The sequence below is a fragment of the Eleutherodactylus coqui genome, chromosome 12, assembly GCF_035609145.1.
Source record: "Eleutherodactylus coqui strain aEleCoq1 chromosome 12, aEleCoq1.hap1, whole genome shotgun sequence".
In the NCBI taxonomy this organism is placed as follows: domain Eukaryota; kingdom Metazoa; phylum Chordata; class Amphibia; order Anura; family Eleutherodactylidae; genus Eleutherodactylus; species Eleutherodactylus coqui.
The window spans coordinates 117,313,392-117,336,313 of NC_089848.1; the positions used below are offsets into that span (position 1 = coordinate 117,313,392).

Below are 22,922 nucleotides of genomic sequence, written 5' to 3' on the forward strand. Positions count from 1 at the left end.
CCCCCTTCCAAAATCCACGCCCACTTTTTACCAAAGAGGCAAGGATGGCATAGAAAAGCAAAAAGTCTAAATGTTTGTGCAAATCCAGACTTGTGCAAAAATGTGTGACTTTTTCATGCCTTAAAACGGGCGTAAATAGTTCTTTTGAATGTTTCCCTGCGTTCCACATGACTCTGCGATGTCTGCATGTTGTGTGAATGCCGCACCTGCTCTACAAGGCCAACGGAACATTGCTGCCGCGCCAAATGTGCAGGGTATATCAACCTCAGATGTGAAATGAGGGACACGTAGCCAATTCTTCATGTCGCACATTATATTACAGGGCACAATGCCCCCTGCTCACCCACAACGCCCACATTATCGTAAAATTCATCAAAATGAAGGATTTCAATTGAAACGAACTTTCGTCAAGTGACATTTAGCAACAGTTAGCCGACCGATAACAGAGGGTCATCATCTGGAAAGAAGTGACATTTTTTGCTTTCTGATTTGACTGCTTGCGGTGTAGCGGGTCTTTACATGAACAATCCGTCTGTGAGAGCCTGTTCCACACTGACAGATCAGTCACCCCTCGCCAGATAGCATTGATCATGTGTGGCCAGCTGGACAGGTTGCTTTTGGAAAAGAGCATCCAGCAGGGGGCGATGTAACAAGCATGTAACACCAGGGGGCGCCAAAACAAGTATGCAACAGAAGCAAACACTGTAATAAGTATGTAACACCAGGGGGCTCTATAATAAGTACTTAACAATGAAGGGTGTCACAACAAGTATGTAACACCAGGGGGCTCCATAACAGGTATGTAATACCAGGGGGGCGCCATGACAAGTATGTAACACCAGGGGGCACCATAACAGGTATGCAATACCAGGGGGCACCATGAGAAGTATGTAACACCAGGGGGCACCATGAGAAGTATGTAACAGAAGCAAACACTGTAACAAGTATGTAACACCAGGGGGCTCCATAACAAGGTTGTAATATCGGGGGGGGGGGGGGGGGGGCATAACAGGTATGTAATACCAGGGGGGCGCCATGACAAGTATGTAATAGAAGCAAACACTGTAACAAGTATGTAACACCAGGGGGCGCCATAACCAGTATGTAACAGCAGGGGGAGGGGGGGGGGCTTAGAAAGTATGTAACAGGGGGCGCCATAACAAGAATATAACAGCAGGCCGCATCATAAGAAGTATTTAACACCAGGAGACTCCATAAAAATAATGTAACTTCAAAACAAATATGTGATAGTACTGGCATCAAAATATTATGTAACAGCAGGGGGCGCCGAAATGAAAATCTGACAGCAGGAAGCGCCATAATAAGTATATAACAACTGCGAGGTGCCATAGCAAGTATGTCACAGCAGAGGATGTCATAACAACTATGTAACCACAGGGGGCGCTGAAATGAGAATGTCACAGCAGGGGGCGCCATAACAGTTAAGTAACACCAGAGGGTGTCAGGACATAATGAGCATGTAACAGCAGGGGGTGCCATAGTGAGTATGTAACAGCAGGGGGCAGTAATAATTTTACTATGGCAGTATCTACACATTGAAACATATTGTTATAAGGCCACAATAGGGATTTTGTCATGTTTTGTGCCCTGTAACATTTAACCACCCCTTTAAGCTTCCCCTGGTCTGTAGCTCTGATCCATCTCTAGCGCCGCTCCTGGTGTCTTTCGGTTGGACATCCAATCATACCTCTGATGTGCCGCCGTATTACATGGGAAGCATCCAATATCTGCTGGGAAGTTCACACCTGTCATGTGATAACGGTTGTGATTTGAGATCGGCTCCGTCATTGGCCGTCAGACTGGGAAGGACGAGTATATGATCCAAGTGGGGGGCTGGAGAGTGCTCTTTGGTTTCAGGTCACGATGCTCGGATCGCTGCTCTTTGTGCTCTCCCAGGGTAAGTGATGCGACGGCTCAGAGACTGTTCACACGCAGCATTTTTTCTTCTGTTTGTTTGAAATTGAAGTTGAGTTCAGTTGCAGCAAAAAATGTGACAAAATCTGCAGAAAACCCGCGAAGTGTTAACACACCCTGCGGGGGACCGCCCACTACAGGCCTTTTTCACTGCGAAATTCGCAGCATTTTTTTTTTCTGCAGGGGTCTATGGGATTTTGCGTGATTGCGATTTTAACATTATAAGTCCCATAGACCCCTGCAGAAAAAAAAAACGCTGCAAATTTCGCAGTGAAAAAGACCTGTAGTGGGCGGTCATCCTTAAAGGGTTCTGTCATTGGACACAATGCGTCGCCTGGACTGAACAGTCCCAACCAGGATCGGGAAGACACTTGCCCTGCTGTGGTTACTGCAGTGGAAATGTAGTATTACAGGATGATCATGGAGGGCACAAAGTCTACCAGGGCGGGACCCTCTGACAGAGGGCCACAGAGGGGGACCCTGAGAGGGGTAGACACTCTAGAATGCTCATATGTCCTATGGCCTCCTCCCCTCCTGCTGAAAGTGATGCAGAGCAGTGCCGGGAGAAGACGCGGCTGGACGCCCTGAGCCCCCGCAGCTGTGGAGAGGGGAGTATATATTTTTTTATTTTCAACACATTCTAAGGGCTTATTCAGACGACCGTATATCAGCCGGGTATTCACGCCCGGCCGATATATGGCATCCCTCTCTACAGGGGAAGGAGGCTGGAAGAGTCGGGAGCAGTGCACTGAGCTCAAGTCCCCTCTCCACCCTTTGTCACTATTTGCAATGAGAGGGGGTGGGGTGGAGCTAAGTACCAGAACTTAGCCCCGCCCTGTCCCACCCCTTCATTGCAAATAGTGCAGAAGGCTGAAGAGGAGGCGGGAGCTCAGTGCATTGCTCCAGGCTCTTCCAGCCTTCTCCTCCAGCAGAGAACGACGCCGTATATCGGCCGGGTGTGAATACCCGGCTGATATACGGTCGTCTGAATAAGCCCTACAGATGATTTTTCAGGGTAGGGCTTATATTTAAAGCCCTTCCCCAAAAATCCCTGCAGGGCTTGCCGGCCGCCCATTGCTTTCAATGGGACTGCAGAAGTGCTGGTTCCATTGAAAGCAATAGGAGAACATTGCGATCCTCTGCCACAGCTGTGACAGCCATGGCAGGGAGTTCTTCACTCCCCCCCGGTGGGTACCCTTGTCACTGAACACTGTTTCAGTGCTGTCACAGTGTTCAGTGACAAGGGGACTCCCCGCTGGGGAATATTGACACGCACCACGGACCTATAGTGCACTCATGTCCTATCTTTTACAGGTGTGCGCGTTTGCCGCCTGTAACACACGGACATGCGAACACATCATAGGGACCAAGGGTTCTAATAGAGGCGTGGTTTTGTGCGTACCTATGTACGCACACGCTCGTCTGCCAGCACCCGTAAGCCCTGCATGTGGCCTCTGTCAATGCTTAATAGAATTTCTATCAATATAGTGTAACGCTGAAGTATTGCAGTATATTGTACAAGCAATTGAATAATTAACACAAAAAAATCAAAACTATACAAAAACTAACAGATTTGGTTTCAAATAAGTGAAATTTTGTCAAGAAAGTGAAGATTTTTTATTGTTATGAAACAAAAATATTAATGAAAAAACTCATTTCCATTTTAAAATAATAAATGCCATCGCTCGGTCTGTAAAGTCTGATCTCTTAAAATAAAATGGTTTTTCCCACATGGTGAATGCCATAAATAAAAAAGGAAACACAAAATGCCAGAATTGGGGGGGGGGGGGGGTTTGTTCATTCCCATGTGGCGCAAAGTGCTAATGCAACGGCCGAGCCAAAGCAGGCCAAAGTGAAGGAGACCGCCAGGTTTTGTAAAAGGGTTGTCACGGGTGGCTCTATGGGCTTGCCTGATAGTGGCACCAAAACTGCTCTGGTCGGGGGTTGTGCAGCGACCCAGGGAACGTACCGGGTACTCTTGACAGGAAGGCCTGTTTTGTCACGGATGACGCCAGCACTCCAATTGGAACCTCCGTATGGAATGCTGATGAAATAACTGAGACAAGTCCAGTAGCTTGTGATATTAATCTGGGAGTACGCAGACTTACTGAAGCTGGTATTTAGCAAAACAGTTGAATATACAATTTCCAAAATGGTACAAGAAGGTGCAGCGGTACGCAGTAGATTAACGGTGTGGAACATAGTAATATTGACTTGCTTAAGAACGGACTCCAACGCTCTCCCCTTTACTCTCTTCCAACCCATTTGTGAGACAACTTCCCCACTAGTGGTCCTGACTGAAGGGATGACTTAAGTTTCGTAAAGTGTAGATGAAGCGGAGTTTAATATGCCTGTTAGACTAATCCTGGCTTTGAGTTCACCGGGTAGTTTTAGGGTCACTGCTTAGTAGAAGACTGACCTCGGAAAGGTTGTCCTCCTATCAGCTCTGGGACCCCAAGGGAGCAGAAGAAGACCTCGCTCAACCCTGGGAAACGAACATGCTGCAACTGTCTGCTCTTGCCTGTAAGCGTGCTTCCTCCTCTCCGACACGGCTGACTGCAACCTCTCTTCTCCCACCCCCAGCCTGACTAACTGCTCACCGACTCCTCCTTTTATTACCTCCCTTTCTTTCCCGCACTTTCTTGACTCCTCCCACTCTTGCATAGGGACTTGTATGGGGGCTTCCCTCCCTTGGACTCTGCACCAGTGAGATTGAAGCTGGCTTATCAGCCAATAGGACACCATCTGACATCAGGGCTAAGGCTGTAGGCTTAGTGGACAGAGGGGGAGAAACAGGGTGTCTCCTACGGACGGCACCTTCTATGTCCACGAACGGCACATAGACAGCTGTGACAGGACAAGTGTTGCAGTGGATGTTCTGTAAGACCCGCTGGGCCACTACACTAAGGCAGCAGTATTTGGTGCGACCGCCCTTTACCTTCACAGCAGCATCAGTTGTTCTAGGTCTACTTGCACACAGTTTGTGAAGGAGCTCGGCAGGAAGGTTGTTCCAGACATCTTGGAGAACTAAGCACAGATCTTCTGTGGATTTCGGCTCGCTCCAATCCTTCTGTCTCTTCCTGTAATCCGAGACAGACTGGATGATGATGAGATCAGGACTCTGTGGGACCAAATCGGCACTTCCAGGACTCCTTGTTCTTCCTTACGCTGAAGACAGTTCTTAATGAGATTGGCCGGATGTTGGGGGTTGTTGTCCTGCTGCAGAATAAATTTAAAGCCAATCAGACGCCTACTATTTTTGAAAAAATTCTTACTTTGCCGCATTTTTTCCACACCTGAATAAAACTCAGTTCTGTATATTACAAAGTTTATCATCTTCAGACGGCCGCTTGGTTTATGGAGGTGCGTTATAACCCTTTATTGTTGCACTTGTAGTGGTTCTTGCCTCCTGTTTGAATCATGCTGTCTATAATGAGCGGAGGCCAGAGCGAGTCATGGGAGGACAGGAAGCAGCAAAACATCGCTGGAAGTGGCAGGTGTGTATACCTTTATATGGCAGGCGCGTATACCTTTATATGGCAGGCGCTGGCAGCTGTGTATACCTTTTATATGGCAGGTGTGTATACCTTTATATGGCAGGCGCTAGCAGGTGTGTTATACCCTTTTATATGGCAGGCGCTAGCAGGTGTGTTATACCCTTTTATATGGCAGGCGCTGGCAGCTGTGTATACCTTTTATATGGCAGGCACTGGCAGCTGTGTATACCTTTTATATGGCAGGCACTAGCAGCTGTGTATACCTTTTATATGGCAGGCACTAGCAGGTGTGTTATACCCTTTTATATGGCAGGCGCTGGCAGGTGCGTACACCTTTTATATGGCAGGCGCTGGCAGCTGTGTATACCTTTTATATGGCAGGCGCTAGCAGGTGTGTTATACCCTTTTATATGGCAGGCGCTGGCAGGTGTGTTATACCCTTTTATATGGCAGGCGCTGGCAGGTGTGTTATACCCTTTTATATGGCAGGTGTGTTATACCCTTTTATATGGCAGGCGCTGGCAGGTGTGTTATACCCTTTTATATGGCAGGTGTGTTATACCCTTTTATATGGCAGGCGCTGGCAGGTGTGTTATACCCTTTTATATGGCAGGCGCTGGCAGGTGTTTTATACCCTTTTATATGGCAGTCGCTGGCAGCTGTGTATACCCTTTTATATGGCAGGCGCTGGCAGCTGTGTATACCTTTTATATGGCAGGCGCTGGCAGCTGTGTATACCTTTTATATGGCAGGCGCTGGCAGCTGTGTATACCTTTTATATGGCAGGCACTAGCAGGTGTATTATACCCTTTTATATGGCAGGCGCTGGCAGCTGTGTATACCTTTTATATGGCAGGCACTAGCAGGTGTGTTATACCCTTTTATATGGCAGGCGCTGGCAGGTGCGTACACCTTTTATATGGCAGGCGCTGGCAGCTGTGTATACCTTTTATGTGGCAGGCGCTAGCAGGTGTGTTATACCCTTTTATATGGCAGGCGCTGGCAGCTGTGTATACCTTTATATGGCAGCTGTGTATACTTTTAGGTGGTACGAGGGAAGTTTTTGTATCTAAATGCTGTATTTTGGTTTTCCTCGAGTTTCTCGCCCATAGATATACATTCTATGAAGACCGTTTCCATTCTGACATCCGGCCCAGTGTCCTCCTCTTCCCTCCGTTGGGTTTCCTTCGCTCTTGTTACTTCCCACTTGCTCCATCCTCATACAGGTGTCCTTACAAATGGCGTATGACGATGATCCAGACTACTTCTACCACCTGTGCGGCGGAACGCTCGTCAGCAGCGCCTGGGTCCTGACTGCGGCACATTGCGTCGAATTGTGAGTAAATAGGACACCATTTTAACCCCTTCAGGATCTGCCCATTTTTTGCTTTTTCATTCTTGTTTTCTCCTCCCCATTTGCAAAAAAATCCAAACTTTTTTTATTTTTCTGCCAATATAGCGGTCCGGGGCGGAGTTTATGTGCCACAAGTTGTATTTGTCAAAGGTTTAATGTGCCATACAAAGTGCTGAGGAGCTCTCAAAGATTACTAATGGAAAATAAATACTTACACCAATGTTTGGGAGTGGGAGGCACACGCAGTTGTGTGTGTGTGGGGGGGGGGGGGGGCACATGCAGTTGTGTGGGGGGGCACACGCAGTTGTGTGTGTGGGGGGGCACACGCAGTTGTGTGTGGGGGGGGGCACATGCAGTTGTGTGGGGGGGGCACATGCAGTTGTGTGGGGGGGCACACGCAGTTGTGGGGGGCGGGGCACACGCAGTTGTGGGGGGCGGGGCACACGCAGTTGTGGGGGGCGGGGCACACACAGTTGTGGGGGGCGGGGCACACACAGTTGTGGGGGGCGGGGCACACACAGTTGTGGGGGGCGGGGCACACAAAGTTGTGGGGGGCGGGGCACATGCAGTTGTGTGTGGGGGGGCACATGCAGTTGTGTGTGGGGGGGGCACACGCAGTTGTGGGGGGAGGGGCACATGCAGTTGTGGCAACAATAACAAGCTGACATTTTCTTGGATTCTAATAAGTTTATGTTCGTTGTGCTATGATGAGAACCTGAACCCCCCCCCCATGACCTTCTGACCACCAGAACGCTTGTACTTTGCAGCCAGATAGTTGGGGCTTTTTGTAGGACCTTCAGTAGTTTCTGTTGGTCGCATTTCTAATAGCTTTTTATTACATTTTTTATTCAAAGCGCCCCAAAAGTTTCCGTTCTGATGTTGTGTATGTTTTCCTTTGCTTTATTTGAACACATCCGACGTTCACGGACCGGCCGCACCAAACTAGATTTTTTTTACTTTGTCTTGATTTCATTTAACCCCTTAGTGACCACCCTTTTTTGCTTTTTTCCATTTTCATCCCCCCCCCCCCCCCCTTTAAAAGATCATAACTCCTTATTCATCCCTTGAGGGCTCGTTGTTGTTTGCGGGACGAGTTGTATTTAATTTACTGAAAAACTTTAAAAAAATTTCAAGTGGAGAGCAGTGGAAAAAAAACGACATTCCACCACCTTTAGTGCGTCGTGTTTCTACGGCGCACAAACTGCAACAAAAGTGACCTGATACCTTTATTTTCTGGGTCGGTACGATTACTACGATACCGAACGTGTATAGTTTTTCTTTTTGCTGGACTACTTATATATTTTTATTTAAGTTATATAAGTTATTTAATTTTTTAAAATTATTTTGTCTCCACCTTCTGCGCACAATAACTTTTTTATTTTTCCATCAATATAGTTGTGCGACGGCTCATTTTGTGCGGTGCGTCCTGTCGTTTTCCGTTTGTACCATTTTTTTTTTTTTTTAATTGGAATACATAGGACTTATTGATCGCTTTTAATTTTTTTTTTCTTGGCAACAGGGTGACCAAATAAAGAGCATTTCTGGCTTTTTTTTTTTTTTTCAGACGACATTCACCTTACGCAGTAAATAATTCATTCCTTTGCTAGATCGGACTTTTACAGACGCAGCGATACCAAATATGTATTTTTTTTTTATTTTTTAATTGTAAATATGGTAAAAGGTAGGTTATTTGAACTTTTATTACTTTTTTTTAAAATAATTAATAAAACTCTATTGTTCTTATTTTCTGTTTTTCTTTTAGTCCCCAGAGGGGACCACAACTAACGATGCTTAGATCGCTTATGCAGCATGATGGAATGCCATAGCATTACATCATACTGCATTCTGACAGGCAGCCTATCAAGCCACCCCACAGGGATGGCTCGATAAGCATTCTGCCATGATACCTATATGGCTCCCCCGATCTCACCGATGGGTTCCTAACATTAAAAGACAGTGCCTCTATATGAATGGAAAATCTGGATACCTGAATATATACAGATGTGTGAATGGAGTGCATGACAAAAGTGTAGGCAGCCACTGCCTCTTCAATGGGATGCATGCAAATAAGCAAAATCAGCACTTCCAATAAATACATTAAATGTGATGGTGTACGTTAGTCATGGCTGCAATAAATACAGTAACACAAAGACATGCCTCAACATTCATACACAAAAAATGATCAAAGCACGTGGGCCCATCCACCACATCCAGGTGAATCCTATGGGATGAGTTCTATCTTTTACACACTTTTATTTGGGTCAAAAAGCCTCTAGATGTACTCGGGGAAAGCAGGCTAGCTGGCTATATACTCTCACTGAAGCATCGGGGACACACGGCTTATTGAGAGTCTCCTGGACGTGTTTTGATCCAAAGAGGCTTGCATTTTTATAAGCACTTTTAGGAGAACTTCTATATATTATTATTATCTCAGTAGATGATTTCATCATTTTCTAGAACTTTGCTGATCATTGCAAGAACTGCTCTGCCTGAATAATCACAATGAACGTGTCATAGGTTCCTTATCTGTTTTATTAGCACAGGCATTACCTACCGAGCTGCTTTTGCAGAACATGACCTTTTTGAAGATGACGGCACTGAATATTTTATTGCTGTTGACCAAATCGTTGTTCATGAAAAGTGGAATAACACCAACATCGCCAACGGGTGAGGTCTATTCTGCATCATTATAGATCCCATAGGCCGCTATAATACAGACTCGGGCTGGTTTCATGTGGCCAGAAGGACCTGAATCCAATGGCTACTTAGCTCCATGGTGATCTCCGCTGGGTTCAGTAGAATCACTGAAGGTCTGAATGTCATGGAGACCAGATGAATAATGCTTGAGTAGCCTATTTCGCGCTCCCTTAGTGTATTCTGTCAGCAGGTTTCTATGATATCCGTCCATCTTCTTACTCGTTGCTTTCACTCGTTTCCTTTATTCTCGTTTAAGCACTATTTTATTTCTGAATGATTGGGGGTCTTACGATATGTAGAAGAATATGGCAGATGTGGTCAAGGAGCGCCAATACTTGTTTTGCATGCTAAACACAATATAGGTCTTCTGTCCAAGCCGGACACAAAACACGAAATCCACATTGGATGTAATTTGTTGGCCTAAAAGGCAGGATAGACACAAAATCTACAAATGCAGAGAAGACCGAATACTGGAATGAGGCCAAACCTTTAATCTGACCCTAACCTCTGAGACCCTACATAAGAGCGGGGCACTCGCCCTGATGAGAGCGACTTCATGTCAGAAGCCTGGGGTGACCCTGACTCTCCCTGCTTGGAGAACGGGGATAATGTTTGCTACAATAAATAACAATATATACGGTATAAATGGTAAACATGTAATAAAGCAGATGGAATACAAATGCGGAAATAGTAATTAGTCAAGAGATACACGTTTAACCCAAATACCCTAAACAACAAACAGACTTATTTAACGGTGAAGCAGGACAGGAGACGCCAAAAACAGCTTCAGACTAGAAATAAATAAGATAAATCAATCTTGTTAGGCTGCCTGTCCACGGGCGAGTTTGAATTGCGCTCCCCGTAGCGATAATCCGGCCACGGGGAACCCTTTCCATAGTGTTGCTATGGAGAGCGCAGCTGCCCTATCCATGAGCGGAGTATCATAGTGATTCTCTGTTCGTGGCCGGCACATCGCAGCATGTTGTGATTTGCCGCAGTCCTCCGCGGTCAGCCTATCTGTCAGACCTGCTCCTGGGCGGCGGTATCCCGCGGTAGATCTCTGCTGCAACGCTTATGGACAGGCAGCCTTATTTGTATATTTGCCAATTTATTTTGCAGTTCTCTCAGGTAATTTATGTATTCCCCCCACCAAGCTGGGGGCTCATTTTACCGACCTCGGAAGGATGGAAGGCCGAGTTAACCTTGAGCCGACTACCTGAACCAATCAGGGATTGAACTTGCAACCTTCAGGTTGTGAGCAAGAGCTTAGGACTGCATTTCTGCTGCCTTAACACTCTGCGCTATACGAGGCTCATTATATAATCAGGAGGAGGGGCCAGAATAAATATGTACAGCTGGGACACACCTCCCTAGCCGACTAATCCATCCACACAACTGCAGAGAAGTGCTCATGTCAGCATCCAACGCCAGAAGGACACTGAGCATTCACTGATGTGTGGGTCATGTGGGCTGGGGCTGACACTGACATCACCCCGGTTCTGGTCCAACAGTAGGACTACGTTCACCTGAATTGACATTTTTTCTTAGAACCTTTAAAGGATTGTCCCAATTCTGGCTATTGATGAGCTCTCCTAAGGAGAGGTCATCATTAGTTAATGAGTGGAGTTTGCTGCTCAGAACCCCCATCAATCAACTGTTTGAAAAGAACACGGCGCTGAGGTGAACAGCACCGTACATTGTTTAGTGGCTGTGCCTGGTATAGCAGTTCAATCCATTTCAAATGAGTCGGACTGAGTTACTGTCAGCCCAGGTGATGAATGGCTTGTGGCTGAGAAGAAGCCACAGTGCTATCTTCAAATAGCTGATTGGCCCCCTGCCGATCTGATATTGATGCCTTATCCTGAGGACTGCTCCTAAATATTGGAGGCTCTGAAAACCCCTTTAATGAATTTAATATACAGTACGTTATTATTCTACACTTATTAGCGGACCTTTAATATTAATGATTGTCCTTTACAGATATGACATCGCTTTATTGCGGTTAAGTGAGAGCGCCCATGATAACGGATATGTGGCAATAGGAAGGCTGCCGGGAGCTGATGACATCCTGCCCGCTGCCACCACCTGCTATGTCACCGGATGGGGAGTCACTCAGGGTAATTCCCATCAATGTGTCCACTCGGATACATCCACAGCACGAGATACAAGTCATTCCAGTGTCATATAAACGGCACGGAGTGCAAAAACGTTTGTAGAGGCCTCAGTCCATCTGTGCAGAGAGCAGCCGATATGTACATCGCTCTTATATAATGGAGAATGGCAGTACCAAACATGGCCAATAGGGGGCCTTAGGACAAGTTGTGTTGGTGGTGGTGGTGGGGGGGGGGGTTGTCATCAAGTTTTTACCATGCGATCCACGCTGAACCTTCACCATCGCTGCTAATGAGATTTTCTTACCGCTCTTTGGTTTTGTAATACGTGCCTGGATTCTGCAGAACCGACTCAGATTGTCTCTCAGCGTTGTGCCAGGCACACCCCTGTTCTTGATTGGCACGCATACCAATTTCCCTTCTTCGGTGTAATGTCGTGCAGGCTCCATAGCAAGCCACGCCGCACACCTCCGCTCTACTAGCTGTAACCTCACCGTGGGACTGCGCATGCACCTTGAGGATCGTTAGTCCCACTGCGTCCGAGGTGACTCTGGGAGTAACGGTCCTCAAGGTGCATGCGCAGTACGCTGCTGAAGCTACAGCTGGTAAGAGCCGAGGCGCGCGGTGCAGGCAGGTTTTGCTACGGCGCCTGCGCAGGATTACAGTGGAGAAATCAGTATACATGCCTATTAAGAACAGCGGCGGCCGGGCGCAGCGCTGAGGGGAAAGTGTGATTGTTCCCAGCAAGAGAAACCACGTCATCTTGTAGATATGGGACCTCTTAATGGCTACAAACATACATGATGGGAAAATGTGACTCTTCTGCTCATTAGAATAAAGGACAGGAAAACTTCAAAAGCAGATTGTAAAGGTACGGGGGACGGGGTTAGAAAACTAATTAGCAATAAGGAAATCTCATTAGCAACACTGTTGCAGCATCTGAGGAGCAGGTTTTGGCCTAGGAGACGGCAGGGATTAGAGTAGGGCCTTGTCATGTTGGCACTACCGTCTCCCACCTGGAAGGTAACTGGAGAACAAGTCCTAGGGGCCGAGAGCAGGCTATTAAATGGGGTTAGCAGCTCACTTGGTTCTGTGGTTGTCACGGGTGACGCCACTGCTCTTTCCTCCGCAGTGAAACTTAAGATGTAAGAGTCCACACACAGGTAGTAGTGAAAAACACACAATTGCCGGGAACTTTACTGGAGCAACTTGCATAAATTACAGCACCGTGGATGGAAGTAGTTGTAATAAACACACCAGTGCAGGCAGGACTAGCGAGTAGGACAGGGAGGCAGACAACAGGATGATACCAGGCCACAGTCCAAGTTATCTGTGCAGCACCGCTCCTGGTAAAATATATTCTGTAGAACATGAACTCTCCACCGGTCACTTACTCGTTTAGACAGACTTGAACTCTGCACAGCGGACTCTACTCTTCAGGCACTCTTTCAGGTAGGGGTCCTAGGGGAAAACTACTAGGCCACCTCTCTGCTTCCTCCATCTTCTCCACATGCAGGTTGAAGGTACCTGCATGTGGCCTGAACTCCACGACAAGCTCCCTTGTCACACTCCACTCCAAACTCAGACTCCAGGCAAAAGACAAAAAGCCCCAATCATTCAGCTTGCAAACACATATATGAAACATGGTCACATGACTTACAGAAGATACATTTCCAGACATGACCCAGACAGTAACCCATTCAGTGCTGCAGCTACGCAATACACTGCATATTCATGCAACATAAAACGTACTGATAATACACATAAGCACGAGACTACATAGACCATCCAGCACCTTCCAGAAACTTCCATACATGAACTTCTGTACACTACACTGTGAAAGGTTTATCATGGACCACATTGTTGACAGGTTGATTACAGGTTCCTTACTCAGCAAACACCTGGGTGGGTGTCTATAGAAGTTCTCTGTTCTTGAGAGGTCCATTGTGGTCGCTTTGTGCTGCTCCCATCTGGTGGAGGAAAGATGGCGGTCCTATCAGCTCAATACCCCCAACTTATCACAATATCTGTATGGCAGTTGTAGGGGGTCACGATACAGAAGGGTGAACTGGTTACTTGTGTGACTCCCTCTTTCAGCAAAGTGCCGCTGTTGCCCATCAACCACTAAAACTTGTCTAAAATAACATTTATTGAGGTTTTCTAGTGCAGCGTGCGAGGAGCGGCCCACAGCCGAGGAGATGGTGGGGTAGATAAAGACCGTGTCATAGGGTTCTACCATCTCCTGCCCTGGGGGTAGCTTGGGACCCATCCGTGTTACTGCCTGGGAAAGTCACAGGGAAAGGGCAACTAGCAGTTACCTTGCAGTTCATTGTCACACGTGACGCCACCGTTCCGCCCTCTGTGGTGAATCCTGAAGATGTCATAAATAGTCCACACATGGATAACTTTCTGAGCAAAACCGGGAACAATCGGTAATGTCTGTTTACTTGAATGAAATATAGCAAACGTTCCATAAACATTACATCCGCCAGTATAACACCGGTGCCAACACAGGATAGTGGTGTGACAGGGAGGATTCTCAGGATGGCAGACGAAGCCACAGTCCCAGTTATCTGTGGGGCTCTGCTCACAGCAAACCCTCTTCACTCTTTCCAGCTCTCTACCAGTAAACACTCACTTTTGGAAGTAGCACTCAGCAGGGGGAGGAGGTGGGCTGCTTCTCTCTCACACTCAGCATGTCCTAGTAATACTGGGGCTTTCTGGGTAAAGTGGGCCCAGGGCAAGTAGTTGGCCATCGCTCAGCTTCTTCCATCTTGGACACTCACTGACATGGCACAGTTTCTCCTACTCACTATAAGTTTCTCTCTGCTTGTGGTATGCTACTTCACTCTGCCCTCTCCCTTAGACTAACTTGCATACACCTTGCAAACACATATATGAAACATGGTCACATGACACACAACATGATACATTTCCCAGACATAACCCAAACATTGACCTATTCACTGCTGCAGAAGTGCAATACACATCAATTACATACACATAGAAGACATTGACAATATAATTGCACAAGACACACACATTCATACTTATGGAGGGGCCCCACTAACTCTGGGCCACTACACTAGGATCACAACATATCTGCAAATGGTCTCAAAATGTAAAAATGGTAAACTATGTGATATACCTCACCGCTTCTGCTCTGGTCCTCATAGCTCCCATTACTCACACAGTTAGTTCTCTGTGCACTAATGGGATGTACATAACGAGGACACTACAGGTAATTTAACCACCGCCAATGACGTGTCTCTGTGCACAGAGGTACAACAGGAGCGGCAGGGGGACACAAGACCCGTGTGAGGGGGACCAGAGTAGCGTTGGTAAGTTCATGCTGATATTTTAACATTAAAGCCATGAGATAACCATTCCGGAGCATTTTGTTGTCTTTTCAGTCGGAGGCGGCGTCCCACCCAAACTTCAGGAGGCGCAGCTCTCCCTGGTGCCAATATCCATCTGCTCACAGCCAGACTGGTGGGGCAAGGATGCGAGAGACAACATGATCTGCGCAGGAGGAGATGGTGTGAAGTCGGGGTGCAGTGTAAGGCTACATTCACATCTGCGCTGGGGATTCCGCTTTGTTACGGATCCGTCTCATAACAGAATCAAACTGTGCCGGCCGGGCCCCATTGACTATAATGGCGGCCGCTCGGGTCCAGCACCTGTCTGGCATTTTTACCAAACGGAAAAGTCCTCCATGCATGATTTTTTTCACCCGCTTGTCATGCCAGGACTTCGATGAACGGAGCCTCCAACACGGATGTTAGTAGAGTCTACGGGCTTATTTACACGAGAGTATATCAGCTGACGTTTTCACAGCCGGCAAATATACGCCTCCATCTGAGCTGTCTCCCCATTCTCTCCACCTCACCGGCTCTCTGCGTCTCTCCTCCCTTCTGGATGTTTGCCATGGGAGGGGGCGGAGTGGAGCTAAGTCCCACCCCCTCCTATTGATGGCTGCGGACAAGGGGAGGGGTGGGACCTTATAGCTCCACCCCCACCCCACCCCCTCCCATTGCAAACAGCCGGAGGGAAGGAGAAAGGCAGAGAGTCGGCGAGGGGGAGGGAAGGGGGGAGACAGCTCAGATGGTAGCATATAGCGTCCGATATACACTCCTGTGAATAAGCCCTCAGTCAGTGGTACTCAACCCCAGTCCTCATGGACCCCCACAGGTCATGTTTTCAGGATTTCTTATAGAAAGACCCCCTGTGATGTCTGAGGACCGACAATAATCACATCACCTGTGCAACACTGAGGAGATCCTGACAACACGACCTGTGGGGCCCCTGAGGACCGGAGTTGGGGAACACTGGGCTGACTTATAGGGGGGAGCGGGACTTGGGAACACTGGGCTGACTTATAGGGGGGAGCGGGACTTGGGAACCCTGGGCTGACTTATAGGGGGGTGCGGGACTTGGGAACACTGGGCTATAGCAATCATTTAGGGCTTCATTCAGACTGTATTTGTTCTGCCTGCACAAACAGCTACGGAGTTCCCCGATGTGCGCCATATTCACTGGAACGCCAGCTACACGTCTGTGACGCTTATGAACTGCTTGAACAGACTAGACAATATTTGGCCATAAGACATTTACTATTAGGCCGACATCACACGGGCGAATTTGTGCACGCGTTTCGGTTGCGCCAAATCAAAAAAATAGAATGTGTTCTATTTTTCTGCAGATTTGCGCACCGAAGATCCCCATAGAAGTCAATGGGGGATACAGAAATGTACGAGGGATACACAAGGGATACACAAGGGATACATAAGTGATTGCGCAGGAAAAGGACACATCTGGAACTCATCAAGACTAATTAGCCATTTCAATCAATGCGTCTTTGAGGGAACAAAAAGTACAGTAAAATACACTGATGCACAAAAAAGCATCCTTCATTCTGCGACTGCGCAGCACTCAGGCGCGTACGGATACGTGTGAGGCTTTAGGCTGCTTTCAGACATGGAGGAAAATTGCACCCCGGACAAACCCACACCAGCATCGGCGTGTCCGTAGATCTGCCTCAGTATTGCTCTGCACAATCCAGATCTGAAGGTTTGGCACACGGCCGAATCTGCTGTGCAACTTTCAGCATAAATTCCACCTAAAAACCCATCACCGCCCGCGTCCTGTTGGTGCGGATCCGCATGCGGGGTTTGCGCTGTCAGTCGGCACAATCTGCATGCAGAATTCCCATACAGAAAATGTTGTTTCTCCATCACAAATGAAATGCTGCTTCTTGATGCGGAAATGCTTTTTCCACCCCGAAATTGCGTACGCAGGTTTTTGCCCATTGATAGGGGAAATCCCGCATGCTGCTCCATGTCAAAAACCATGCAAAATCTGTGGCTTATGATGCACTTTGAGGCAGATCTCCGCCGGGCGAACGTACCCTCTGGCGTGGATTTGGATGCGGATTTGATTGTGACAGTTTCCGCCCCCCATGTGAAAGCACCGGGGAATTTTCTGCGTCTTTTGGCGCGTTTTTCTGCGGATCTGCTTGCGGATTCAGCCCAGTCGATGGGCACAATCTGTGTGCGGAATTCTGGCATGGATGCTTTCGCGCATCAAGAAGTGACGTGTCGATGAACAAAATGCGCACGTGAATGTCACGTCTTATGTGGACTTCATGCTGCACGATTCACACGCAGATTTTGCTCATTGATGATAAATCCACACAGATCTGCGCCAAAATCCGCATCAGAATGACACAAATTTAGAGAATATGGCTGTGTGAAGATATATTGAGGGCTCGTGTCCACCACCGTGTTTTCACCACGTATTATGTGTGCGCGGCGTGTAGACGAGAAATAGATCGCAGCGTGCTTTATTTCTCGGCGTAGCACGCAGCGTGACCCTGCCCTGTACATTTGTATAGGCAGCGAATGCAATGCTGTCCATACGCAATACAACGCCTTGGGATGTCTCTCCAGGTCCCACTGCATACATTGGGCGAGGCATTCTGACCGAACGCCCAAAAATGGGACCTGCTGCGTGTTGCTCCTCGTGTGCATAAATCCATTCCTGTTCGTGTGACGTTTCGCGCATCGCACGGCGCAAGACTTGTAAAAGAATATTGTTCATGTGATAGGCCACAGCTTTCCTCTTGCTTTCGCAGGGCGACTCCGGGGGTCCCTTGAGCTGTTATAGCAGCGGTGCCTGGGAGGTGCACGGGGTTGTGAGTTATGGACTGGTGCCGTTCTGCAGCACGTTCCAGAAACCAACAGTTTTTACCCGAGTGTCGGCTTTCACAGACTGGATATATTCAGTAAGTGTGATATCATTTATCTATGGACCTTCCGATTACAAGGGCCCTTCTACATGAGACGACCTGTTGGGCACCTCCGTGCCATAGGCGCTCCTATGCTTTTACACAGGGACTGCTCAGTGAATGGAGGTGAAGCTGGCCGAGGATTACTCTCCTGCCCACATGCATTCATAGTAACCAGGCAGCCCGTCATAGATGAACGACTAGCTGTTTACACGGCTGATCCGTCAATCTGTTTTATGCATGTTCTCCAGATGGTTGTCTCTGATGGCTCTTTGATCTCCCCCTGACAATGGTGGCTGGGGCCTAGCTCAGTCACGCACAGGTACAAAAACAGAACAGGTAAAATATAAATGGTGGTAATCAATTTCAACGGTGTTGTCACGTGACGCCAGTACCTCTATTCCCATAGATAGTTACTCATCAGCTAATAGAAGAGTCCATAAACAAAGTGAGTTTTTAAAACCAGAGGCACACGGCTTCCTTTACTCACAGAATCCGACCTTGATTTTCTAAGAATACAGCAAGATGACAGTTCAGACACAACACTTCCAGCAGGCTTCCTTCGTATTTATCTCTCAAACCCCCCTTTAGGAGGCCCTTTCCTTCCCCTTCCTAGGTGTCTTCAGTCCAAGTTATCTGATTAGACGATCCCTGGGGGTATCCTCCCGACGTGGCGTTTTCCTCAACACTCCGGTCTCTCTTCCTTGGGGTTCAGCTACACCTCTCAGCTGGCACTACTACAGGCTATTGCTTCAAGTTTTAGTCCCGTTTTTGGTATCTGTCTCACGGAGTGTGAGACAAGCTCCCGGCTCTGCGGGGGCAGAAGCAGAAGTCAGCTTCAGCCTCAAACTTTCACGGCGCACGATAGGAGGTGGCGGCCAGGAGGCGCTCCTGGGGCTGTCACTCCGTGCGCCTTGATGCACGGATACGGCGATTTGGTGTAATATCATGAAGCGAGGTGGACACACCCCCCCCATACTGCCATGGGTCCCATTGGCTCCACGATACACGTCATGGGGCTGACACACCCCCTGACGCTTAACCGCACCCCCATTGGTCCCTCGACACCTACGAAGGTGGAGCTAAGACGGGCCCCCCTAGACCCCTCCCACGGCTCGTGTTACCACGGGTACAGTTTGTAATGATCTAACACACTCGGATGGACGATCGCACCCGCAACCCATCACTACCTACACCTAACTGAACTTTGGGACACCTTATCCGGAACCAAGCTGATGCGGAGACCATTATTAATGAATCGATCCTTCTTTTATACCTGAGGTGTAAACAAAGGGGTGTATCTTGCTCTGATAGGTGAACAAGTTGGGTTACACCCAGTTGTGGGACGGACTTGGATTATATAAGGCAAGCACCTTGCATCCAGAGCTCATTCCCTAGCCTACCATCTGGGCTACGGATACCAGCTTTGTTTTTTTACCTTGTATCCATCCTTCTCTTCTGTCAATTTTGACACCCTGGGAAAAGAAATTTCGGGTGGGCATCTTTAAACAAACTCCCATACTAATGGGCTAGAAATTTACTAGCTCATTTATGTGATTGGAGATAGAAGAAGCAGACTTTAATTGGGGGTATTCCACGGAGGAGTAGGGGGTTTGCACCTTTCTCCCTTCTTGGAGACACGTGCCCTAATAGGTACAAGTGCAAATACCCCTGAGACATCGATATAGCGTTCCATTACGCATTTGTACGGGACGAACCGGTTGTCTAATCTCCGAACGGAGACTTATTGCTCAGCACTCCTTACTTATTTCACAGGATATTACTGCATTCCTATATCTAATCCATGTGAATTGTGGGGGTCTGAGTATATCGTTATAGGCTCTAATCTCAAAATATCACGATAGATACCCGCACGTTAATGCAACTTTGTGCCATTGGAATACATTACCTCTGCCAATTTCACATCGGTGCTCACATTTTTGTGAGGAAATCTGGTGATTGAGGATTCCAATCTAGGTGGTATCCAACCCCCATTACGTCTGCTGAGACAGCTGGTCCTCAAAAGTTAGGACACTCGTTTCTTTACCAATCGGTCTATTGAGACCTCCTATTATCATCTATATCGTTGAGTCCCAATTTATATTGCTCCTGATGATCCACGCAATACAAGGTGGTGAAACGCGTCGAGCAGCAAATCAATGAGAAATAGTATATAATAAGGGAATTTGAGTCTTTTTGGGTTGAGTATCTTTTACACGACCCTTATCAAACAAAGGGGAGGCTGATGTGCATCTTTGGGAAGCTCTCTCATGAAGGTCTTTCGATATAACCTAGAAACCTCGTGAGACGCTCCTTTTGGTGAGACAAAGTTTGTCTCTCCATTCACAGCAATCGGTTGAATACGCCTAACCCTCCTCAGAAATAAGTGTGAAGAAACGTGTACATAAGTCACTAAAATTTAATCTATGTACGGTGTGTGGGCTACACAGTGTCAAGAAATAGCAACCGGGATCAATTTAATCTTACGCATCCGGCGCACTAACATATAATTAAGGCCCTGCTCCATATCTTACTGGCAGAAGCAGGACAAGAGACCTAGTGGTCGATGGTGACCAAGACACTGTATCACCTACACACTCAACTGTGGAATTGGACACTTACCTTTAGTGACAGCGTGGTCAGATGGTCCACACCACGCCTTTTAGTTACCTTTTTTTGTTTTATGTGTTGTGCCCCTATGTGTCTATTTTAATAATTTTCTAATAAAAATTGAATCTTTTACTTTAAGTCACCACTGTGATAGGGCGAATTATAGTTAAATTTGGAGACTTCTACTCTGCCCCCTCTGTGAAATTTTGTTAGCCTCAAACTCTCAAGTCTATGGGACTCCAGTATTATGGTTCACTGTTGGGGAACTGGGTCTCAGGCGCTGAAATGCTGCCAATGTAGGCAGCCCGCGCAACTGCCATGGGGCCCAAAACAAGAGTATATATGCTTCCGCTCCTGTGAAGCTGGCCGTATTCTGTAGGAATAAGTTGGTGCTATACAAATCAAGAGTATTATTACTCCAGATGAAACGGAAGCGAACGGGTGCCTCGCAAAACGGACAACAGTAGAAGTGAATGGTTCTGTTCGCGGGTTCCATCACAGCGCTGTTTTCTGCCGTCATCACCGAATCCCTGAATGGAGTCCCGCAATGTATTAAACACCATATGAACGCCCCCTTATATTAGGACTGAGCCACATTATACATATGCTGCCTGTAATGCATCGTATTTGGGGGGGATGAGGGAGGCAATATGAATTTTGCTCCGGGGTCCCAAGACTTCTAAGTACGGCCCCGGACTCAGGTATCCGGCTCCAGTGATTGTGGGGATCTTAGTGGGACAGCGGTTTTATACAGTATCTTCTTGTATGTCCTATACGATCACATATTACGGACGACCGCGGCTGATTGCAGGGATTCTGGATTACTGCTGCTGGTGGAAGTCTTTACCTTCTCCTACATTTTACTCACAGGTAATACGTGACGGAAGATGAAGATTCGAGTCAGTCCATAAGAGTTCCTTCCAGATCGGCACTTTTTTGTGATCCGGATTTCCTGGTATGCAGATAATAAACTGCAGAATTAATGTTGCCTTCTTTGTTCATGCAGTATGATGATGGTGATATTAAATGTGACATCAAGAGAACATCCTGGGTGGGTGGCAGGGGCAGAACACAAGGGGCAACAGCAGTTATGATGATATTTCATTCTCGGACAGAACTACCAGGGCAGCAGTTATGAGAGACTTTCCTAAAGGGTTAAAAAGTTGCTATGGAATGGACAGAAGTGCACCAAAAATTGCACCAAATTTTCACATGCACCAAAATTTGTGCAAAATTTTGGCGCAGCAGAACTGAGCATGCCTGATGGACAATTATTATTTGGATGAAGGTCACGGATTAAATGGACAATTTCTGGCTGGACAACAGGAGATGTAAGCGAGCTGGAGATGCTGGTGGAGAGCTGAGGAAAGAGGCACAATAGTCTGCAGGCAGTTACTGCAGTGGCCCACAATAACGGGGCCCCTCCATAATGCCTGTATTGTCTTGTATATTGCCTTTGAATGAGGAATAAATCAGCAGAATGTGTATTGGAGTTTGCAGCACTGAATGGGTTAATGAATGCAAATGAGCTGTCTGTCTGGAAATGTATCGTTTTGCATTGTAAGTTTGGGGTCATGTGACCATGCTTCATATATGTTTTTGCAAGTGAGGTTCCAAGTTTGGTTCCGGTCTTAGCCTAGCAGGGAACGGTGGCGTCACCCGTGACAACCGATTGCCAAGGTAAACCGCACAGTGGGTTACCCTTTGAACGGCCTGCCCTCAGTTACTTGGACGGGCCCTGTGCTACTCTCAGGGTGGGAGATAGTAGAGGCCTGTGACAAGGCCCAAACTCTACCCCGGCTGTCTCCTAGGCTGAAGGCCCGCTCCTCAGATGCTGAATTACTGCCTGTGATAAAAAGAGAAGCAGTGTATTAAGACCTGCCTGTGACACATCTTAACCCTTTAAGGACCAATCACTGTGAATTTACGGTCCTTGGTCCTGGGCTTTAATCCCACCCAATAGCAGAAATGCGGTGTGGGATTAAGGCCTCTGCTGCTGCAATCTAGCAGAAGCAGGTCGGGTTCTCAGCTTTTAGTCACAGCTAAGAACCTGGAGGAGAAGGGAGAACCGTTTAACTACTTCTGTCTTCTCCTTCTCTGGGTATATAGCGCTCAATGAGTGCTATGTACTAAGAAGTGAAAGTGGAAGTGTTTCTTCCACTATGCGATCCAGCGATTACGTGACCACTGGGGTCTCCACTGTTACAGCAGAGCTGGGGTGTCCTAGCAGACCCTGACCAGCTCTGTCAGTGACTATTATCACTACAGGGGGATGTTTTCCCCTGTACCTGGGGCTCCTATGGATGCCACCAATTTGTCACGTACCGGACACAGGAGAGGGAGAGGGGGGACGATACCTATCGATCCCAGTTCAGTCATCGATCACTCTAGCGGTATTGTAAGCGTGGAGTCGTTAGAATACAGGCTGATGA

General features: G+C 47.5%; 1 protein-coding gene across 1 annotated transcript; it reads left to right on the forward strand.

The window, feature by feature from the left end:
• Positions 1-1,883: 1,883 nt before the first annotated feature.
• On the forward strand, positions 1,884-21,472 carry LOC136586693 (chymotrypsin-like elastase family member 1). The gene is made up of 8 exons (XM_066584859.1): positions 1,884-1,918; positions 5,332-5,432; positions 6,659-6,768; positions 9,325-9,453; positions 11,464-11,600; positions 15,008-15,153; positions 17,728-17,877; positions 21,361-21,472. The coding sequence occupies exons 1-8, from the start codon at positions 1,885-1,887 to the stop codon at positions 21,379-21,381; spliced, it is 828 nt and encodes a 275-aa protein (XP_066440956.1). The 5' UTR covers position 1,884; the 3' UTR covers positions 21,382-21,472.
• The last annotated feature ends 1,450 nt before the right edge of the window (positions 21,473-22,922 follow it).